The sequence below is a fragment of the Panthera tigris genome, chromosome B2 (assembly GCF_018350195.1).
Source record: "Panthera tigris isolate Pti1 chromosome B2, P.tigris_Pti1_mat1.1, whole genome shotgun sequence".
In the NCBI taxonomy this organism is placed as follows: domain Eukaryota; kingdom Metazoa; phylum Chordata; class Mammalia; order Carnivora; family Felidae; genus Panthera; species Panthera tigris.
The window spans coordinates 99,138,783-99,157,675 of NC_056664.1; the positions used below are offsets into that span (position 1 = coordinate 99,138,783).

At 38.0% G+C, this 18,893-nt stretch overlaps 1 protein-coding gene across 15 annotated transcripts in view; it reads right to left on the reverse strand.

Moving 5' to 3' along the window:
- The window catches only part of CDK19 (cyclin dependent kinase 19), a 189,448-nt gene extending 171,127 nt beyond the window's left edge, over positions 1–18,321 (reverse strand). For 2 of the 15 annotated variants that reach the window (XM_042986979.1, XM_042986978.1), the window contains exons 1-2: positions 17,803–18,001; positions 16,745–16,839 (exon numbers count right to left, since the gene is read on the reverse strand). In XM_042986979.1, coding sequence (XP_042842913.1) covers positions 16,745–16,839; positions 17,803–17,923 — 216 coding nt within the window. In that variant the 5' untranslated portion in view covers positions 17,924–18,001. The other 13 variants (XM_042986986.1, XM_042986993.1, XM_042986995.1 and 10 more) reach the window with 13 other exon arrangements.
- Between the last annotated feature and the right edge of the window lie 572 nt (positions 18,322–18,893).

An 18,893-nucleotide genomic window follows, 5' to 3' on the forward strand; every position in this document is an offset into this window, starting at 1 on the left:
TGTTCTGACAGCTCAGAGCCTGGAGCCTGCTTCGGATTCTGTGTTTCCCTCTCTCTATGCCCCTCCCCCAATCTCTCTCTATCTCTCTCTCAAAAATAAATAAAACATTTAAAAAAAATTTTTTTTAAATACTGGAAAGAAGTTAAATGTTCACTAATTAGAAAGGGTTAACTAAAGCATTACATATCCACATGAGAAAAGAATATAGACATCCATTAAAAATCAAGTTTTTTGGGGCGCCTGGGTGGCTCAGTCTGTTAAGCGGCCGACTTCGGCTCAGGTCACGATCTCGCGGTCCGTGAGTTCGAGCCCCGCGTCGGGCTCTGTGCTGACAGCTCAGAGCCCGGAGCCTGTTTCAGATTCTGTGTCTCCCTCTCTCTGACCCTCCCCCATTCATGCTCTGTCTCTGTCTCAAAAATAAATAAACGTTAAAAAAAATTTTTTTTTAAAAATCAAGTTTTTGAAAGAAATTTAATACGGATAAAAATTCTTCATATCTTAAGTAAGAGGACCCCAAACTTATACCCAGTGATCTTAGTATCTTAATAATTTGTTTATGACACCTCTAGGTCAAAAGAGACACCTAATAATTCCAGTTTGGAGGTTCCTCAAAAAGGTAAAAGTAGAACAGTAAAATCTAGCAATTCCACTTCTTGGCATATAGCCAAAGGAAATGAATTGCCATCTCAAAAAGATATCTACGCCCCCATCTTCACCGTAGCATTATTTACAATGGCCAAGACATGGAAACAACCTAAGTTCCACTGGTAGATAAATGGATAAAGAAAATGTGGTATATGAGTACAATGGGATATTATTCAGCCATAAAAAAAAGAAAGAATCCTGCCATTTGTGACAACACAAATGGACTTTGAGGGTATTATGTCAAATGAAATAAGGCAGAGAAAAAGAATCTCACACTTGTACTGTAAAACCTTGGGTTGTGAGTAACTTGTTCTGCAAGTGTCCTGCAAGATGCACAAACATTTCTAGTAAGTTTTAACTTGATAAACAAGCAATGTCTTGCAATATGAGTAGTACGTGATGCCAAAAGTCACATGATCACAACTGAGCCAATGCTTCTTGAGATTCACTTTGATAAACGAGTGCTTTGGATTATAAGCGTGTTCCCAGAACGAATTATGCTCACAAACCAAGGTTATACTGTATGTGGAATTTTAAAAAACTAAAATGAAGAGAACAAATTGATGATTGGGGGAAGAAGCAGAGCACTGAAAAGAAGGTTAAAAGTAGTCAAAAGACTCAAATTTATAAGATGAATAAGCTAGGGGTGCCTGGCTGGCTCAGTCGGAAGAACACGCAACTCTTGATCTTGGGGTAGTGAGTTCAAGCCCCACACTGGGTATAGAGGTTACTTAAATAAGTAAAACTTTAAAAACTTATTTTAAATAAATAAGTTCTAAGGATGTAATGTACATCATGATGACTATACTTAACAATACTGTATTGTATATTTGAAAGCTGCTAAGAGTAAATCTTAGAAGTTCTCATTACAAGATAAAAAAATGTGTAACTATGAATGGATGATAACTAAACTTATTATGATAATCATTTCACAATATATACATATATCAAATCATTATGCATTATGCTATATATGTTAAATTAATACAATGTTATATGTCGGTTATATCTCAATAAAACTGGGAGTGGAGGGAGAGAAACCCACAGTGAGATAACTACTTTACACTCACTAGAATGGCTATAATAAAAAAATAAAATAAATTAAAAAAAAACCAGAAAATAGCAAGTGTTGGTGAGGTTTTGGTGAAAACAGAACCCTTATATACTGTAGATGGGAATATAAAATGGCACAGTCACTGTGGAAAACATTGGCGGCTCCTCAAAATGTTAAACAGAATTACCATATGACCAAGCAGTTATACTCCAAGAGAACTGAAACCACGTCAAAACAAAAACTTGTCCACAAATGTTCACAGCAGCACTACTCACAATAGCCAAAAAGTGGAAACAACCGAAATTTCTGAGTGGATGAATATAAACAAAATGTGGTATATCCATACAATGGTACATTATTCAGACATAAAAAGTCATAGAGTACTGATATACACCACAACATGGATGAACCTTGAAAACATTGTGCTAAGTGAAAGCCAGCCAGCCACAAAAAAGCCATGGACTGTATGATTCCATTTACATGAAATATCCACCACAGGCAAATTCATAGCAAAAAGCAAACAGTGGTTGCCAAGATCCAGGGGAGGGGAAATTGGAGAATGACTGCTTAACAGATATGGGTTTCCTTTTGGTGTAATGAAAATGTTCTGGAACTAAAGTTTCTCAACAAGGAACTAAGTGGTGGTAGTGGTTGCACAATGCTCTGAATATACTAAAACTCACGGAATTGTACAACTTTAAAAGTATGAACTTTATGTTTCGTCTATTTTACCTCTAATAAAAAATAATTACACATACTTAACCGGTAGAAAACACCAGGAGAGAAGTGGAAGGAATTGGAGGAAGGTGGTCAAAAGGTACAGACTTCCAGTTATAAAATAAATAAGCACAGGGACAACACCATGACTATAGCTAACACTCTTGTGTATGATATACAAGAAAGTTAAAATAGTTCCTAAAAGCTCTCATCACAAGGAGAAATTTCTATTGTACCTTTATGAGATGATATAGTTAAATACACCTGTTGTGGTAAATCATTTCACAATACATATAAATCAAACCATTATGCTATACACCTTACCATTATGCTATATACCTTATTTTTTTTTAAGTTTTGTTTATTTAAGTAATCTCTGTACCCAATGTGGGACTCAAACTCACAACCCCAAGATCAAGAGTCACATGCTCTCCCAACTGAGCCAGCCAGGCACCCTATGCTATACACCATAAACTTCTACAGTAATATGTGTAAATTATTTCTCAATAGAACTGAAAAAAAAAAACAGCAGGAAATAAATATTCCAAAATATTATCAATGCTCATCTCTGAGTGGTCTTATTATGAGTGATTTATGTTTTCTTCTTTATGTTTCTATAATTCCTAACCTTTCTTGCATGAACACATATTGGATTTTTTGTTAACACATTGATTTTTATAAGATAATAAAAGCTTTTTTTTTTAAGATATTTGCCATTTTTATGCCTAGCTGGCTCAGTCAGTAGAGAATGCAACTCTTCATCTCGGGTTCATGAGTTCAAACCCTCTTTGGGTATAGAGTTTACTCTAAAAAGAAATAAGTATTTATTAAAAAACAAAAAATAGGGAGCACCTGGCTGGCTCAGGTCAGTGGAACTTGCAACTCTTGATCTCGGGGTCATGAGTTCAAACCCCACTTTGGGCATGAAGCCTACTTAAAAAGAATAAATAAATTTTTAAAAAATTAAAAATAAAAAAAAATTTTACAGCATTTGCCTTTTCGCCATAAGTTATATATACTCTACAGTTTAAATGTTTTACCATTTTAATAAGTAATATAAATATATTAAAATAATATGTATAGGATTTTTCAAATAATACACGAGTATATACTTTTTTCAAAAAGTCTTCCTGTCAACCCAAATTTCCTTCCTGTAGACAATCACTATTAGCAATTTGTTGTGAATACTTCCAGTCTCAGTTTTTGCAGTCTGAGATGACATCTCAGTTATCCTTGTATCCTCGCATCTATGGCACAATACTTGGCTCACGGAAAGGAATCAAATGATAAATAGTAAACAATGGAATAATGAAAATAGCCAGAAAAATGAAGACAGATGAAAAGAGATAATAGGTGGACAGAAGATAGACAGATGGATAGATGGATGAAAATTTGAATAGAGATAGGTTGATGAATATGTGAACAGATGAATGTTGAGAATTTACTATTAAAGTAACAGTAAAACCAATATAATTTCTCTATATATGAAAACAGAAAAACATTTCCATTATCTTGGTCTAGCACTCAGATTATAAGAAAAATATTAAGAAGGAAAAACTGAAAACAGCACATGGTACACACACAAAAAATAACTTAAACACTAGAAACAAGCTAAATATTAATAGGGAATTTATTTACTTTATTAAACCAATGCCCTATTGAACTTAGGCAGTTAGGCTTACACTGAATAAAAGAATAGCAACCCCCAATAAAGACCAAATTGGTAATCTAGAAGATTCAATAAAGGAAATCTTCCAGAATGTAAAGAGAAAAAAGAGTTGCAACTTTTGCAAATGAATTTAAGAGATATGGAAGACAGAGCCTAAAAGGTCAACATTTGTTAATATGTATATTTGAGGAAGAGAACAAGAGAGGCAACAGAGGAAGAAGGAAAAATAAATAAATAACAGGTAATAAAAGTTGCCCTAAACCAAAGACAAAAGAGAAAGCTCAATAAAGATTCCTAAGAAACCGGCAGGATTGGAAAAGGGGAGTGAAAGAGTAGGGGATCAGTTAGAAAGAGTCCAACTGGACTAAATACCACTTTTTACCTGTGAAGTTCAAATTATATGAATGGGTTATCTATTCAAACAATAATTACTTTGTTAAAGATGCAGAAAACCTAGCCACATAAATCAGAAAAAAAAAAAAGACCTACATTTTTGTTTTTTGTTTTTTTTTTAATATTTATTCATTTTTGAGAGACAGAGACAGAGCATGAGCGGGGGAGGAGCAGAAAGAGAAGGTGACACAAAATTCAAAACAGGCTGTCAGCACAAAGCCCAAAGCGGGACTCGAACTCACTGACCACGAGATCATGACCTGAGCTGAAGTCGGACACTTAACCGACTGAGCCACCCAGGCACCCAACCTATATTTTCTAGGTAGACTTTAGTGAAATTTTAGAATGCATAAAGTAAAAAATCCTGAGATTGCAGACAAGCTTCCAAAAAAAAAAATTCCCATAAGGAACAAGAAATAAATGAAGCAATAGTTTCGGGTTCTGAGACAAAAATTATTATTTTTTAAACGTTTATTTACTTATTTTGAGAGAGAGAGAGAGAGAAAGTGGGAGGGGGGGGGAAATGGGCAAAGACAGAGGGAGGCATGGAATCCCAAGCAGGCTCCACACCATCAGCACAGAGCCTGATGTGGGATTCAAACTCATAAACTATGAGATCATGACATAAGCTGAAATCAAGAGTCATGTGATTAACCAACTGAGCCACCCAGGGACCCCTCAAAAATTATTCTTAAAACTATAAATTCAGCCAACCTATTAATCAAGTATGAAGTCAAAACACATTATCAGACACACAAGAACTCTGAATATGCACACAAATCCAAATGAAAAAGCAACTCAAAAAGATGTCTCATCCTCAACAAGATATTAGCCAATCAGATCCAACAATACATTAAAAAATTATTCACCACGGCCAAGTGGGATTTATACCTGGGATGCAGGGCTGGTTCAATATCCACAAAACAATTTATGTCATTCATCACATCAATAAAAGAAAGGACAAGAACCATATGATCCTCTCAATAGATGCAGAGAAAGCATTTGCCAAAATACAGCATCCTTTCTTGATAAAATCCCTCAAGAAAGTAGGGATAGAAGGAGCATATCTCAAGATCATAAAAACCATATATGAATGACCCAACGCTAATATGATCTTCAATGGGGAAAAACTGACAGCTTTCCCCCTAAGGTCAGGTACAAGACAGGGATGTCCACTCTCGCCACTGTTATTCAACATAGTATTGGAAGTGTTAGCCTCTGCAATCAGACAACACAAAGAAATAAAAAGCATCCATATCGGTCAGGAGGAGGTCAAACTTTCACTCTTTGTAAATGACATGATACTCTATATGGAAAACCCAAAAGAATCCACCAAAAAACTGCTAGAGCTGATTCATGAATTCAGCAAAGTTGCAGGATATAAAATCAATGCACAGAAATCGGTTGCATTCCTATACAACAACAATGAAGCGACAGAAAGAGAAATCAAGGAATCGATCCCATTTACAGTTGCACAAAAAGCCATAAAATACCTAGGAATAAATCTAACAAAAGAGGTGGAAAATCTATACACTGAAAACTATAGAAAGCTTATGAAAGAAATTGAAGAAGACACAAAAAGATGGAAAAAGATTCCATGCTCCTGGATAGGAAGAACAAATACTGTTAAAATGTTGATACTATCCAAAGCAATCTACATATTCAATGCAATCGCTATCAAAGTAACACCAGCATTCTTCACAGAGCTAAAACAAATAATCCTAAAATTTGTACGGAACCAGAAAAGACCCCAAATAGCCAAAGCAATCTTGAAAAAGAAAACCAAAGCAGGAGGCATCACAATCCCAGACTTCAAGCTATACTACAAAGCTGTAATCATCGAGACAGTATGGTACTGACACAAGAACAGACACTCAGATCAATGGAACAGAATAGAGAACCCAGAAATGGACCCACAAACGTATGGCCAGCTAATCTTTGACAAAGCAGGAAAGAATATCCAATGGAATGAAGACAGTCTCTTCAGCAAGTGGTGCTGGGAAAACTGGACAGTGACATGCAGAAAAATGAACCTGGACCACTTTCTTACACCATACACAAAAATAAACTCAAAATGGATGAAAGAACCTAAATGTAAGACAGGAAACCATCAAAATCCTCGAGGAGAAAGCAGGCAAAAACCTCTTTGATCTTGGCCACAGCAACTTCTTACTCAACACGTCTCCGGAGGCAAGGGAAACAAAAGCAAAAATGAACTACTGGGACCTCATCAAAATAAAAAGCTTCTGCACAGTGAAGGAAACAATCAGCAAAACTAAAAGGCAACCAACAGAATGGGAGAAGATATTTGCAAATGACATATCAGATGAAGGGTTAGTATCCAAAATCTATAAAGGGCTTCTCAAACTCAACACCCAAAAAACAAATAATCCAGTGAAGAAATGGGCAAAAGACATGAACAGACACTTCTCCAAGGAAGACATCCAGATGGCCAACCGACACATGAAAAAATGCTCCACATCACTCATCATCAGGGAAATACAACTCAACACCACAATGAGATACCACTCACACCTGTCAGAATGGCTAACATTAACAACTCAGGCAACAACAGATGTTGGCGAGGATGCGGAAAAAGAGGATCTCTTTTGCATTGTTGGTGGGAATACAAGCTGGTGCAGTCACTCTGGAAAACAGGATGGAGGTTTCTCAAAAACTAAAAATAGAACTATCCTATGACCCAGCAATTGCACTACTAGGCATTTATCCACAGGATACAGGTGTGCTGTTTTGAAGGGACACATGCACTCCCATGTTTATAGCAGCACTATCAACAATAGCCAAAGTATGGAAAGAGCCCAAATGTCCATCGATGGATGAATGGATACAGAAGATGTGGTATATATATATATACAATGGAGTATTACTTGGCAATCAAAAAGAATGAAATCTTGCCATTTGCAACTACGTGGATGGAACCGGAGGGTATTATGCTAAGTGAAATTAGTCAGAGAAAGACAAAAATCATATGACTTCACTCATATGAGGACTTTAAGAGACAAAACAGATGAACATAAGGGAAGGGAAACAAAAATAATATAAAAACAGGGAGGGGGACAAAACAGAAGAGACACATAAATATTGAGAACAAACTAAGAGTTGCTGGAGGAGTTGTGGGAGGGGGAATGGGCTAAATGGGTAAGGGGCATTAAGGAATCTACTCCTGAAATCATTGTTTCACTATATGCTAACTAATTCAGATATAAATTTTAAAAAATAAAAAATGAAATTAAAAAAAAAAGATGTCCTCAATTGAACAACAACAAAAAAAAAAAAATCCAAGAAAAAGCACCTAAGAGATATCAAGAAACACTATTAGCTAAGTATGATCCAGATACTTGAAGGGCAAAAGAACTTAAGAAGACCCATTAGGCCTTAATACCTGGAAGACCAGCAGCAGTTATTTAATGCACAAGATTACATTTCCTTCTCCATGGGTCTCAATATACTAATTCACCCCGCAACAAATACTTTCACAATCATAATATTTTAAGGCTATTAAATGGTTTTCAGTGTTCGCTTTTTAGAATCAACTCATACACAAAAAGCAGGATGCTATAAATGTCTACTTTAAAAATTAGGAGATAGAGAAAAAAGAGTAAGAGAAATATATCACTTTTCTTAATATCCCTATCAGGAAGACAAATAGTATCTAAACTGATAAGTCAAGAAAAAGAAATCTGGGCACCTGGCTGGCTCAGTCCGTAGAGCATGAGACTCTTGATCTTGGGGTCATGAGTTCAAGCCCCATCTTGGCTGTAGAGATTACTTAAAAAAAAATTTTTTTAAATAAAAACAGGTTTAAAGCCTCTATAAGAAGGGTGTGTTTCTCCTTTAGAAAGACTTATTATATCAGAAATTAAAGATACTGGGGCACCTGGGTGGCTCAGTCGGTTAAGCGTCCGACTTCAGCTCAGGTCACGATCTCGCGGTCCATGAGTTCAAGCCCCTTGTCGGGCTCTGGGCTGATGGCTCAGAGCCTGGAGCCTGCTTCCGATTCTGTGTCTCCCTCTCTCTCTGCCCCTCCCCCGTTCATGCTCTGTCTCTCTCTGTCTCAAAAATAAATAAAACGTTAAAAAAAAAAAAAGAAATTAAAGATATTTTAGAAGGACACCAATTATTTTTTTAAAAAGAATAAAAGAAAAAAAAAGAAAGAAAAAGAAATTTAATGGAATAGCTGGCTAGCTCAGCTGGTAGAGCATGTGACTCTTCATGTCAGGGTTGTGAGTTTAAGCCCCAGGTTGTTGGGTGTAGAGATTACTTTAAAAAAAGAAAAAAATGTTAAAAAAAAAAAAAAAAAGAATAAAAAATTTTTTAAAGAAAGAAAGAAAAAGAAATTTAATGGAGTGCCTGGCTAGCTCAGTCAGTGGAGCATGTGACTCTTGATCTCAGTCCTGTGATCAAGCCCCACGTTCAGCAAGGAGCCTAACCAAAATTAAAAAAAATAAAAAAGATTTAAGCTTATGATTTAAAGTTATAAAAGTATTTGCCACAAAAAATGTAAAATAACAAAGGTAATAAATTTGAATGTTGAGATGGGAAATTGCTCAGCTTTTCTAATGGAAAATCAACAAAAAATGCCTAAAGTTGATAAATCAGAACATAGAATTATATGCATATTATTTTTTACATGCGTATTACTTAAAGTTATACTAGTAAGCACCAGCAAAACTTAAAACAGAAACAGTCAACACTGGCTATCTTTGAAAAATGATGGAAGCTTGGGAGTGGACAATAAGAAGAAGACTTTTACTTTTAATTTTATATATAGTTTAACTGTTAGAGTCTTTTAAATCACATACAACTATTATCTGATAAATTTTAATAGCATAAAAATAAAAATATTTCCACTTTGACACAAATATATAGATCAAAAGATTGCTGAGAAATCAGTGAACAGAACTCTGGTTTTATAAGTTACATAAGTTCAAATTACATACAATTTCTTCAGAAAAAAAAGGAAGCTCACATTTTTTTAAATTTGCGCCTAAATCCAAAACAACTGGATTCACTCAGTGTCTAAGTCACTCTTAAAATGCAAGTATAATAATTACATTACAAAAGGGAAAGAGAAAAAGGAAACTAACTTTTGTAAAAAGCAACACACTTTGTGCCCCAGATCACAATCCTAAGGAGAATAACTTTCCCACAGAAAGATGCAACTAGCCCACCCATAAGGCAAAAGTTTTACCTTACTTTTCCAGCAACCGTGAACTCACCTTTCTGTCCAAATGTATATATCTACAAATATCTGCAAAATAGTTTGCCATGACACGGTTTTGGTCTGTGGTCACAATAAAAACAAAATTAAATCCATTTCTTAATCACGTTCCACTTGGTAACTGAGATCATCAGCAACAAAATCTCACAGAAATAATATTTTTAGATAGAAAACACACAACAGGTTTAAAGCCTCTATGAGGAGGATGTGTTTCTCCTTTAGAAAGACTTATTATATTAGAAATTAAAGATATTTTATAAGGACACCAGTTATTTAAGGACTTTACAGGTTTTTACTTCTCTTTGATCACTCACTCACTTTTGGATAAGAATTCACACCCTCAATAAAAAAACTACTGCCGCACACTTGTATCCTGAATTACATCCTGTCTTCTCTCTTGAGACTCTCTTTTATCCTGCACAATGCATGCTCAAAAGGGTTATTACAGGAAGTGTTGAACTATCAGCTATTTATAAATGGACAAGAATCTTCAAATAGCTTTGTCGGCTACCTCTTCATGGTTCTAGCCCTTAAAAACTACCTGCTTTTTAAAGAAATAATCATGTTAATAATTCAAAATATTAAAATGCTCTCTTTAAAAAAATATATATCTTGTTCCTTTGTTTTGGAATCCAAAAGCAGCACTAACATACAGTCCCAACGTCACAAGAGAACGAACAGGCTGATCTTTATATACACATTAACCAAGCAGTCTTACTCTCATCGTTTACCACCAAGAAAATTTCGAATTGTACTATATTGCCTTCAAGTCTTCTATACTGATGTCTAAACCTCATTACACTAGTTAAGCAGTTTGCAAACCAAGCACACAGTTTAACATCACATATTAATTTTTTACCCAGCATATTTAGTCCAAACATACAGTACACAAAAGTAAAATTCCTTAATTCATCAATACTGACATCCCTATCAAAAAAACCTTTCCATAGATCTACTTTTTGCCTACATAAAACTCAGAGGCAAGCCTTTCTCGTGCTGCTAAAACGGTAACTTGTATTTCCTATGGAAACTAATGATTTAGAACTCATTTTTATGTATGAATAATTATTTTTAAAGCCTTTAAGGAATAAGACTTCCTTATTCTCAGCCCCATTGTTTTCAATCTTTAGTGATTTATATCTCATATATCACCATATTAGCAAATCATTTCAAGCCAATACTTCCAAAGGTAAATAGCTTACAGGAGTTTAAATTAGCTACACTAATACACACAAAAACTGTACCTACTAGGTACAGTTCACTACAGTGTTAGTACTAGCAAAAGACTAGTAACAGCCTAAATGTCCATCAAGAGGGATAGTTAATTATGTAAGTCAATACAGTGGAATACAAGTGAAACTATTATTAAGAGGAACCAGGCATCTCTGCATATCAATTATGTAACGATCTTCAAATTACATTTAAGGTGAAAAAAATATAGAGAAATGTACAGTAAACTATTTACCATTAAATACACACACCCCAAGAAAATCTCTAAAAAGGAAAACCGAGAATGGCCATCTATAGAAAGGGAAAAGGGTGGTTGGGAAAGGGAAGGCTTACTACCACATTGTATATCTTCTTATGCACATGCACTTACTACTCACTGAACAACATTCTTTTTTTTTTTTTTTAACAAAAATACTTTTTTCAAAAAGTGATCAAATATCCTTGATTCCATTCACAAATTGACAGTTTATGGATTCGAGTATCGGTTTGCATTATCAAACTGTTTCAGCCTCAAAATTCTGCCTATAACTGAAAAGACATGAGCTTTGTGCGGGTTTTGGCAGAAAAGAGAGAAAAAAAAAAAAAAAGAAAAGACGTGGGCTATCCTATTTCATTTGTCCACACCGTCAATTACACATTTTTATTAAAAGGTCTCTTCAGGGGCACCTAGCTGGTTAAGTCGGTGGAGCATGCAACTCTCAATCTCAGGGTGCTGAGTTCCAGCCCCACATTGGGTGTAGAGATTAACCAAATTGAAAAAAATTAAAATGTCACTTCATGGATTTGAAAATTATAAATGGGGGCGCCTGGGTGGCGCAGTTGGTTAAGCGTCCGACTTCAGCCAGGTCACTATCTCGCGGTCCGTGAGTTCGAGCCCCGCGTCAGGCTCTGGGCTGATGGCTCGGAGCCTGGAGCCTGTTTCCGATTCTGTGTCTCCCTCTCTCTCTGCCCCTCCCCCATTCATGCTCTGTCTCTCTCTGTCCCAAAAATAAATAAAAAATGTTGAAAAAAAAAAAAAAGAAAATTATAAATGTGTTGCTAAGCTACTTGTCCCCAAGACTAAACCTTCTGAGTCCAACATCACAGCTACTAGCCAGTGTCTCAGTCACAGTAACCACATTCCTTGAGCCACATATGGCTAGTGGCTACCATACTTTACAGCATAGACGCACGTTCATCATTGCACGAAGATCTATTGGACGTCACTGTTCTAGACTAAGCAGGGCAAACTACAGCCTGCCCGCCAAAGCGAGGTCACCACTTGGTTTTACAAATAAAATTCTATTGAAACACATTCTAATTTGTGTTCATTTACACATTTGTCTGTGGATACTTTGACACTACAACAGCAGATTCAAGTAATTATAACATATACTGTATGGCCTCCAAGGCCTAAAATATTTAGTATCTGCCTCTTTGTAAAGAAAGTTTGTCGACCACTGCTCTAAACAATCAAATTTGATTGAAAATGTTTCTTTTCCTGGGCTTCAAAAAGTTCTTGTAATACATAAATGAAGAACCAATTAAACATAAACCAATGTTTATTTGATTTACTAAGTGCTAAAGATACTAAATTTATTAACATAAACCCGTAAGATCAATAAATTTCGTAAAATATGTTCGAATGCCTACATTTTTTTTAATGTTTATTTACTTTTGAGAGACAGTGCGAGAGCAAGGGAGGAGCACAGAGAGAGAGAGAGAGGGAATTCCAAGCAAGCTCTGAGCTGCCAGCGCAGAGCCCAACATGAGGCTCCAACTCACAAACTGTGAGATCATAACCTGAGCCAAAGTCGGATGCCTGACCCACTGAGCCATACAGGTGCCCCAATGCCCACAATTTCTAAGCATCTCTATAAAATAGTGAAAGCAAAGAACACAAGATTTCTATAATAATTTTACAAGAGCTGGCCTAAAAGGGAAAAATGCTTAACTCAAAACAAAAAAATTACATACGTTCCTTATCAATCTACTAAAAGAAATGTATCAACTGTCTTAAAAAGCAGCACATAATTTCTTAGAAAAAAAATTATACTAGATCTAATTAGTGCTATAAAATTATTTATGGTAACCACTTATGTAACATCACTGCATTGCAGGCTTTCAAAACAATTACTGAAGGGGCACCTGGGTGGCTCAGTCGGTTAAGCATTTGACTTTGGATCAGGTCATGATCTCACAGTTCATGAGTTCAAGCCTTGTGTCAGGCTCTGGGCTGACAGCTTGGAGTCTACAGCCTGCTTCAGAATCTGTGACTGCCTCTCTCTCTGCCCCTCCCCCACTCATGCTCTGTCTCTGTCAAATAATAAATGTTAAATTTTTTTTAAAAAAACAAAACAATTACTGAAAACATCAGGGCAGTATTACCAATGTGGGACCTTTTTTTTTTTTTTTTAATAAAATTTCTGAGTGTCCATTATATGCCAAACTCTGTACAAGACTCTGGAAATAAATGATGACCCATTTGTAGCTAATAGTTTATGGGGCAGATTAATATTACTTATAGTGATATTATACACCTAAGAACAAAGAGAGGCACAAGCACAACTAATAAAGTGAATAAAGGAAGGCTTCTAGAAGAAAAGCTATCTGAATAGGGTATTGAAGTATGAGCAGGAGTTGGCCAAGTTTATGGGAGTGAGGAGAAAAGGGAGGGAGGAATGGCAGAGCAATACCACTTTACTTTGAATGTAAAAAAAAAAAAAAAAAAAAAAAAAAAGACATGAAAAAGACTTAGTAAGTGCTAAAAAATGCTACAGAAACATGGCTTGCACACTCTGGAAAACATGGCTTGCACCAACTCCGGGAGTTGGTGGCAAGTATAAAGGCTATAAAGACGAGAAAAACTTTAGGATCCTAATGCAAATAGCTTTATATGCCAAAGTAAGGAATTAAAATTGGATATGATGGTTTGAAAGATAGAGAATGTAGTTTTCCAAGATGTTTCATGATTGATTTTATTTGCAGAAAAATGACCCTGAGCAACTTGGATGTTGGACTATCACAAGGAAAGACTAGCCTAACAGCAGAGACCAATTCAGCTACTATGCAAAAATGGTGGGTTTTTTTTTTTGAAAGATGGAGGCCAAAAGTAATGAAAATGAGGATGAAGAGAAACCTGATGAAGAAAAGCAACTACACATGGTAGAATCTATAGGCTGGCACTCCTTTTTTTTTTTTTTTAATATCCATGCAATATTTTCCCTTTTCCACATTTGTTGGTATAGATATATCCTTTGCATGGAAAAGGCTTATACAATAAGTTTGTCAAAACTGGAGGTTTAACATGGCCTTTTTGGGTTTTCCCCGTATGGTATTAAGAAGTAGGACACATTAGAAAATGCAACAACTCAGTCAGGAGAGCTGGATTCCTACTATCTTGTAACTTCTGTGAGGCTTGTCTTTGCTGTGAGACTATGGGCATGATAACCTCTAAAAGCTCTGGTTTTCTCATTTGTAAAGAAGTGAGACTAAATGATCTAAAACTCTTTGTACATTCCACCCCCCACACACAAAAAAATGCAAATACAATCGTCTATTCTAACTACAAACCAAATATGAAAAATCCATCAAAGCCAGGCAGATAGGTCCATACCTATTATTTACCTGTATGAATCCATATGTACCTACACATTTGTGAAGGATTTTATGACATACATTAAGATGTATAATCACCAATTACTCATCTAAAACTTTATACACTAAGATGTATAGTCACAAACTACTCATCTGAAACCCTAAGGCAAAACTGAAACTGTTAAGATGTCAGCCATTTCACTTTCAATTATGAAGTATCTTTTAAAGACATCTCAAAAAGGAGTAATCTTTTATTGGAGTGGTTCAAAAGACTAAATGAATATCTGCAAAATTGAATAGTAGTATTGTTTGGTGTAACAGTTTTCAGACATATTATCCTATGGAATCATGTTTGTTTGACTCTCTTATTGACAAAAGAACCTTTTAAAATATTCCTTTATCAATCAAAGCAAAGTTTTTCAAATTTGAGGAATATGGTCTTGAGATTTGTAACCATAAACTGTTATATATCCTTTTTTACAAATTTTAAAAGGAAAACTATTACAAATTCTTGTTCATACTAAAAAGTCTAGAAATATTCTGAACTTGTTTCTCAGGAATAACATTAAGCCTGATTTATTTAAAAAGGATGGTTGGGTCAAAAGATTCTCTTCCTTCAAAACAAAAAGAACAAATGACATTTTTATTAAAGGTGAAAAACCCAAATGTAATCTTTCATTTCCACTGTCACAAATTTACATAGTATAATTAACACAGCCCAAGTTAAAGTCATTATTTTAATGGAAATATCACTCTAAGATTTTTTTAAAAGGTAGTACTAAACTATAAACAGAGGCTTTTCTTTTGTAAGTTACATTACTTCTTCCAGTGTTTCTTCAAAAGACCCAAATGATTTTGGTTATATACTACATTATATACATCAGAATAACTTCTCTTAAATGTACGCACGTGATTTCTTTCTTGCTCCCTAAAGTAGCATTATACATTTTTTTCTGAATTAACCAAAATAAATTCCGGAAAGAGCTAAACTATAACTAACCATGATCAGAGTGTAAAATCTTTACTATGCAAATCTGCATCACAGTTTAGAACCATCACTAAAAACTTTAAAAATTTTTTGTTCTTTAAAATCATTGCTACCAACCCACAAGAGATGTGCTATTAACATAAAGCCTCAAATCTCAACTAGACCCCTAGTCCAAGGAAACCTACCTTTATAATGATTTTTCTTAGAATATAGTGATATCAACTAATGCTTTCAGATCCTAAAAATTTCTTTAAAAAGCATATTTTGAAGATACACAGACTGATCTTACTCTATTAAAGAAACTTTATTAATTCTAATCAAACAAATTTCACTCAAGAAAGTGCAGTCGAATCAAAAACTTTATTAGAGGGGAAATATTCAAAAAGAACAATTAGAAGCAGGAATTAAATTATGTTTTTTGTTTTATCCCATGCTATCAAAATACAATTCAGAAGCAGATTTTTCTTAAAAGTTGCCTACTAAAAGGAAGTTATTTTAACAACAAAAAAAAAGAAAATACATTTAAAAAATTTCAAATCAAGTACATTATAAAGTTAGCATGAGGAGTATGAAAAACACCACATATAATTTGTTTTGTAATGCCAATGTCCAAATAGGAAAACTAGATGTGCTTTCCCCAAATAGATCTGATAATATTCCCACAGAAACACCAGTATAACAAGTAAATATTCCAAACACAAAATACAAGTTAATTTTAAGTACCTGACATTCCAAGATACTCATTCAAGGACACCTGGCAATTAACTAAAAGAATTATGAGAGAAGTTTACAACTGACTACTATGGAGCCCTTTCAGTTATAATACCAAAACTACTTGCAGTAACAATCCTTTACACGTGTTTAGTACCTTGTGATTTTCACCATACTTTATGATAAAACAATTTGTAAAGTTGTGTTTTCATTCTCTATGAAATTAGCACACACACCTTAACAACTTTCGTCCTCGAGTTCATAAATCAACTATATCAATTACAACAGAGTGCGCAGAACGTTAGGCAGCATTTCAAATCTTACTAATGTCATTGTGACTGATATTCACTTTATTCAGAAATGTTCCGCTAGGATGCTAAAAACTCTCTTTCTCATACTTTTTGACCATCTTTGAAATCTAGGCGGGACAGGTAGATAGATGTTCCTGGGCTCCCTTACTCTGGGGGAGGAGAATTCCTCCCAGGAAGGGCGGTGAGCAGGTGATTGGTTTAAACCTACCCTTCGCCGGCAGCTGGTTCCACCTGTCCTAGAGCCCGTCTGCCCTACAGGACGAAGGATAGGCGTTCTCAATACAGAATCCAGCTCGCCATCTCCTAAGAGAACAATCAATAAAGGCTTCCTAAGAGGTTACTAAGGTTCTCCCTCAAATCCCAGGTAAACAAAGATTCAGGCCCAGATCTCTGTCACTCTGCATTCCGTTCCGGATAATCTAGGTGCTGGATAAACCCCAGCACGCAGTCATTTAGCCAGGGGATGGAGTGGAAAGCATAAGAATATCCAACGGGGGGGGGGGGGGGGGGGGGCGGGGAGGGGGAATACGAGTTACCAAAAAACTAGGCGAACTCTGAAGTTCTGCGGGCAAAACGCGGTTAGTCTCCGAGGAGGTCCTACATTCAAGTTAAAGTGCGGAATTCAGAATGTGAAAAAGCGAAATCAGGGGCGAATGAGCAGGGATCCAGAAGTCGCCGGGTATAGACACGGACGCGGGACTACGCTGAGAAGCCAATGGGCTGGCTGGCCCCAAGGGCAGAGATGCGCGGAGGGTCAGACCCTAGAGTCTGGCTAAGACCCCAGCCCAGCGCTCGGCCGCCCGACCAGCTCCTCCGCTAGGTTTCAAACCGCCGCCCCCGGGAGGCGCTTAGCCGATTGGAAGTTCCACAACGACCGTCACCAGCCCAGGGCCGGAGCGGCAACTCGGCAAAGCTCTCCCAGCCCTCGGCGTCTCCCCAAGAAACCAGACCCCACAAACTCCACCTCCAGCCGAGGTCCCAACTCGAGTCCCGCCGCCAGCTCCATGCACGCGGAAGGCGCCCTCCGGAACCGGACCGACGCCCCCCGACTAGGCTGCTGCCGCTGGAGTTCGAGGGGCGCGACGGGGCCGCGCGGGGAGGGCAGTCAGAACCCGCGTCCCTCAGTCCGCGCTGGGACGCGGCCCCGCGACCACCTCCGCCTCGCCCTTCGGGAACGGCCCGACCCGGCTCCAACCCACCCATCCCGCGCGGTCGCGGGCAGGGCGAGGACCCGAGCGAGCCTACTCCCCCCGCCCCTGCTCTTACCCATCTTTCCGCCTCGCCTTGTAGACGTGCCCGTAGGTGCCGCGTCCCACTTTGCACCCTTCGTACTCAAACAAATCCTCCACCCGCTCCCGCTCCGCCGCCAGCTTCGCCTTGAAATCATAATCCATTGTCTGCTTTCCCCATAGAGGCACCGGGACGCGGGGGCCGCCGCCGCTCAGTCCCTCCTCCTCCTCCTCCCCCCGCGACCGCCGCTCCACTTCTCCAACAGCCGCCTCTCGGGCGCGCGCGCGCCGCCCGCCGCCCCGCGGTCCGCCTTCAGCAAGGGACTCCTCGGCGGCCGCGGCAGCCACCTACTCCACCTCCTCCTCCTCCTCCTCCTCCTCCTCCTCCTCCTCCGCGGCGGCGGCGGCGGCGGCGGCTCCCGCAGGCAGCCCCAGTCCCGCCTCCCCCCTTCATTTCCTTGTTTTGGAACCTGGTGGGCCGCGCCGCGGCTTCCTCGAGCTCATTAACCAACCATCCCGCCCACCTCGAGGCCGCGGGAGCTGCGGGGAAATGTAGTTCCGGAGGCTACAGGAGCAGTTCAGTTTTTGCCAGCAAAAGAAATACAGCACCCAGGATGCTTTGGGCCGCTACAGCCCCGCCTCCACAAGGCATGCACGCCTGCGCACTGGGGCTGCCCCTCCCCCTCAGGTAGCTCCGGACTGCCAGTTCCTGTGAAGGTAGAAAGCTCAAAGTTACTGTATTCTTTCTGCGAGTCTTTGGGAGCTGGTGGAAAGAAGGCCCTTGTTCTAGTATGAGGAAGGTACTCCAGTGTAACTGCCCCCGGGCTAGAAGGAAAGTGGAAAGTATTTAACAAGTGCTTTGCTCAGGAGTTTGCTCCAGTGGTTTGAGAGGCGAGGGCTGTGGTTAGGACAGTTGTGCTGCAGATTGTTTGTTTTTCTGTGGCAATTGGTCCGCCCGTTGCCCCGCCCCCTCCGCCCAATCTCTCATTGGCTGAGACTTAGAGAATGACGTCCTCCTTCGTGCGTGGGTATCCCCAGGCTTTGGCTCCTTTCCCGTTCTTGATTGGTAATTGGATGTGCTCGGTTGTTCCTGATAGGTTAATCTTTTTTCTTTACGATGCAAAAACG